The following is a 3,350-nucleotide window of genomic DNA, read 5'->3' as shown; positions in this document are numbered from 1 at the left end:
TTTGAAACCTCATGAAAGCCGGTATAGCTTATTACATTATCATTTAACCTATATTAATTGCTTTTCTTTTTGGAGTGTCTTTCTCATACCTCATATTGTTTTTTACTAGAATAGTAAGTATTTCTTTCTACCCCTAGGTAAGGGCGAGAAGAATTCTATGAGATGAACTAATCTTTGGCAGTCCAGAGAGACAGTATATTGACAAGCATCTAATGGTGCCCACATGTCTTGCTGCCTAAAAATGAATGTTTTGTTATCACTGCCTAGAACTCATATGGCAATTACTATCAAAAGGCTTTCCCATAATTTTCATATATATGTGTATTTTCAAATAGCTATATATGTATAAATATGTATATGCACACAAAACCCAAAATCTTCTGTTCATTGAAACAGTGTAAGAAAGATGATTTATTTAAACATGCCAGGAAATACAAGGGTTTTTGGCTTCTTTTTTTGTAATTATGGTAGAGCTTAAAAGTTCATGATTACATATACCTAGCATAACAGAAGTATCAAACATAGAAATAAAGCTGATTCTCGCCCCTTTCAACTTACAGTTGAAAGTTTATTTACTATTTTTGATACAGATAAATATTGACATGTTGCACATATTCCAGCAGTTCAGAAGGCAAACAGTTGTGCTCATATATTGCACAATAAATTCCAAGAAGAAAATGACCCACCTACTCCAGAGAGAAATGCCAGTTTACAAGGCAGTGTAGATGCATTAGTGAGAGCTAGAGCTGTAAAAAAAGACCCCGTCCTGGAAAATGGCCCTTTGAAGAAGAAAGGTGTGTTATTACCTGCAAGATCACAGGTATGTAAGTGATAAAAGCATTTATACTTTTTTTCTACTTGTCCTCTGAGATTTGTTATATAATGTAAGACACTGTCAAGCTTTGTACGTCCTCACAATTTTTTTTATTTTGAGCTAGGAGGCATAAGGGGATAAACTATGTCATCTGCCTATGTTACTTCTAGTGGTTATGACTATTTTATCAAAAGTTTTTTATAAGTAGTGTTATTGTTCCTTGGAAATGCAATGAACAACTATAAACAATGAATAACAGAATTAGCAAGGAAAACTTTCACCAAAACCAGTTTCATATTTGAAATTAGCATGGTTATTTTTCAACTTGAAATTAAAGTTGAAATATTTTCCTCTTATTGGTCATCCTGTGTCATGAAAAATGCACTCCGCAGTAATGTTGTGTTAATGCTAACGTTAGTAGGAGGATAGAAGTTGGGTAGATTTACTTCACTGATTACAGAAATCATAAAACTTCACAATATAAATTCTGGTTTCTGGTAAGTCCTTCTTGCAACCAGCAAGAGGCTTCTGTAATGCAAACAAATGAGTTCTTTAAAGAATATTTCAAAGTGCTAAATTTTGCAAAGAATTGGATTTTTTTATTAAATGCCTTTTTTTCTTTTTGCCTTCCTCAGAATATCACCTTCAGCTTGAAAAATCAGATCTGATACAGTAACATAGATGTATGCATATGTAACTTTTACTGCTTCTCATATCTATCTATCAGTGACCAATTGTGAGCAGGAAAATTAAGCATTTCAATAATTCATACTAGACTGGGACTAGTCTAAGTATCCTTGTAGCAAATACAAATATGGCAATATTACAGTTTCATGGCTGAATAAAATGTTACCTTGGAAGTCTTCTATTTGGATTTGTTAAGAGTTAACATAGAGTCAAATTCTGTAAATTTTGGATTTTTTTCCCGGGAGAGCAACACTGGAAAAACTGGAACTGTTTGCAACGATAATAGTTGCAAGATTAAGCATATGTTCTGTTCAGGCACAGCTGGACTTCCCTTTTAATTAGTTGTAAAACCTCCACATGTCTCAACTCTGCAACAAAGCCATGACTTCAAGACAAGCTGAAGCAGAATGCAAAAAACATTAAAAATTCAACAGCTGGAATATATGTTTGTAATGTGATTGTGTTAATTTTAAGGGAAAGCCGAAATCTCTAAAATCAAGACAGGTACAGCCTCAAGAAAAGCATGCCCGACTTCAGGAGACAACTATAGCTTCCCAGCTAAAAGAGAACAAACGACTTGTTAAGGAGAGCAGAATACCCTGCATGCCTCCAAACCCTACACCTCTGCCTGTTTCACCTAAGCGGTATGTTCGGAGTGTAGTGGAACCTGTCTTTATCCTCCTTTCCCGTGGAAGTGCTGCTATATCTGTACTAGTGAATAGGATGGATTTGGCCTGGCTGTCAGGCCGTGAACGCAAGTGGCACAGCACAGCTTGTTACTGGATAGTTGTATTCTTTTCCCACTCGGCACAAAGCGGCCTCATTCATACAGCCTGGGAAGAGCCATTACTTATGCTTTTTCCTGGATCATGTCCAAGTATTGTCTGGGAGTCACAGGCCAAGCTGCGCTAGGCAGAGCATTTACAAAACACGCAGTAAGCAGAATGAATATTCAGAGCACTGCATTAAGAAGGTAAATATTACCTCCCCGTTCCAGAAGGATAAAATACACATCTTTGTCCTAGCCAGCAATAGAGTGCAGGTTAGTTTATTTTAAACTATATTCAGCATCCTGTATCTCAGGGCTCCCCAAATTTAGTTTCCTCTGGGACTGCTGTTTGTGGCAGTTGAAGCAGGAGATCTAGCTGCTAGATCTGTGCTAGGCAGTGTGCATGGTAAGATGAGAGGTTCCCTCTCTCTGGGCAGTATTTGTGGATAGCCATGAAATTCCCTGTTTGCCAGTAGCAGAAACATAATTGAAGATCCCTGGTTCTTAACAGAATTTCCTGGCTTATACGGTCTTAAAGTCAGTATTAATTTTCTTTCTAAAGTTTTTTGCAAGTTTTCTAAACTGATACTCAGAATCACATGATTTAATTCTTCAGTTGTTAGAATGTGCATTCTGTAGCCCTCTGTTACTGTTTTATTTTTGAAGATTAGCATGGCTTGAAGCAGAAACCTCAAGAAGAGTGAAGGTTCTAACTGACCTTAGCAGAGGAGAAATGAAAAAAAGGCAAAAGTTGATGACTGGCTTTGAAGAGCTAATAAATGGTGTCAGGTCTGACATGGTCTTCTGCCCACTCCCACCTGTCCCCCAAAAAGTACATTTATGTGTTTGGGTTTTTTAAATTATTGTTTTAATACCAAGTTTCAGAATGGCATTGTCATTTGTTCTTTTTTGTGTAGGTCACAAAGTGCTTCTCCAGCCCAGTATGCAGACAAAATTGAGAAGGCAGTACGGGAGCGCTTAGAACCTCTATTAGATAGAACACAGGTAGTAGAGTCAAGCTAATGCCACTGTTTGAAGGATGCCTTTAGAGCTGTAAAACATTTATAAAGGGGCAACACT

The 3,350-nt window shown here is 37.0% G+C and overlaps 1 protein-coding gene across 1 annotated transcript in view; it reads left to right on the top strand.

Moving 5' to 3' along the window:
* Positions 1-620: 620 nt before the first annotated feature.
* The window catches only part of LOC104627329 (uncharacterized protein KIAA0753-like), a gene marked incomplete at its 5' end in the record, with an annotated part of 10,220 nt that continues 7,490 nt past the window's right edge, over positions 621-3,350 (top strand). Inside the window, 4 exons of the mRNA XM_010295489.1 lie at positions 621-820; positions 1,976-2,145; positions 2,937-3,024; positions 3,186-3,275. Coding sequence (XP_010293791.1) covers positions 621-820; positions 1,976-2,145; positions 2,937-3,024; positions 3,186-3,275 — 548 coding nt within the window. The remainder of the gene's footprint in view (positions 821-1,975; positions 2,146-2,936; positions 3,025-3,185; positions 3,276-3,350) is intronic.

This window comes from Phaethon lepturus, unplaced genomic scaffold, assembly GCF_000687285.1.
Source record: "Phaethon lepturus isolate BGI_N335 unplaced genomic scaffold, ASM68728v1 scaffold48779, whole genome shotgun sequence".
NCBI lineage: Eukaryota > Metazoa > Chordata > Aves > Phaethontiformes > Phaethontidae > Phaethon > Phaethon lepturus.
This window is presented reverse-complemented; position numbering and strand designations above follow the sequence as displayed.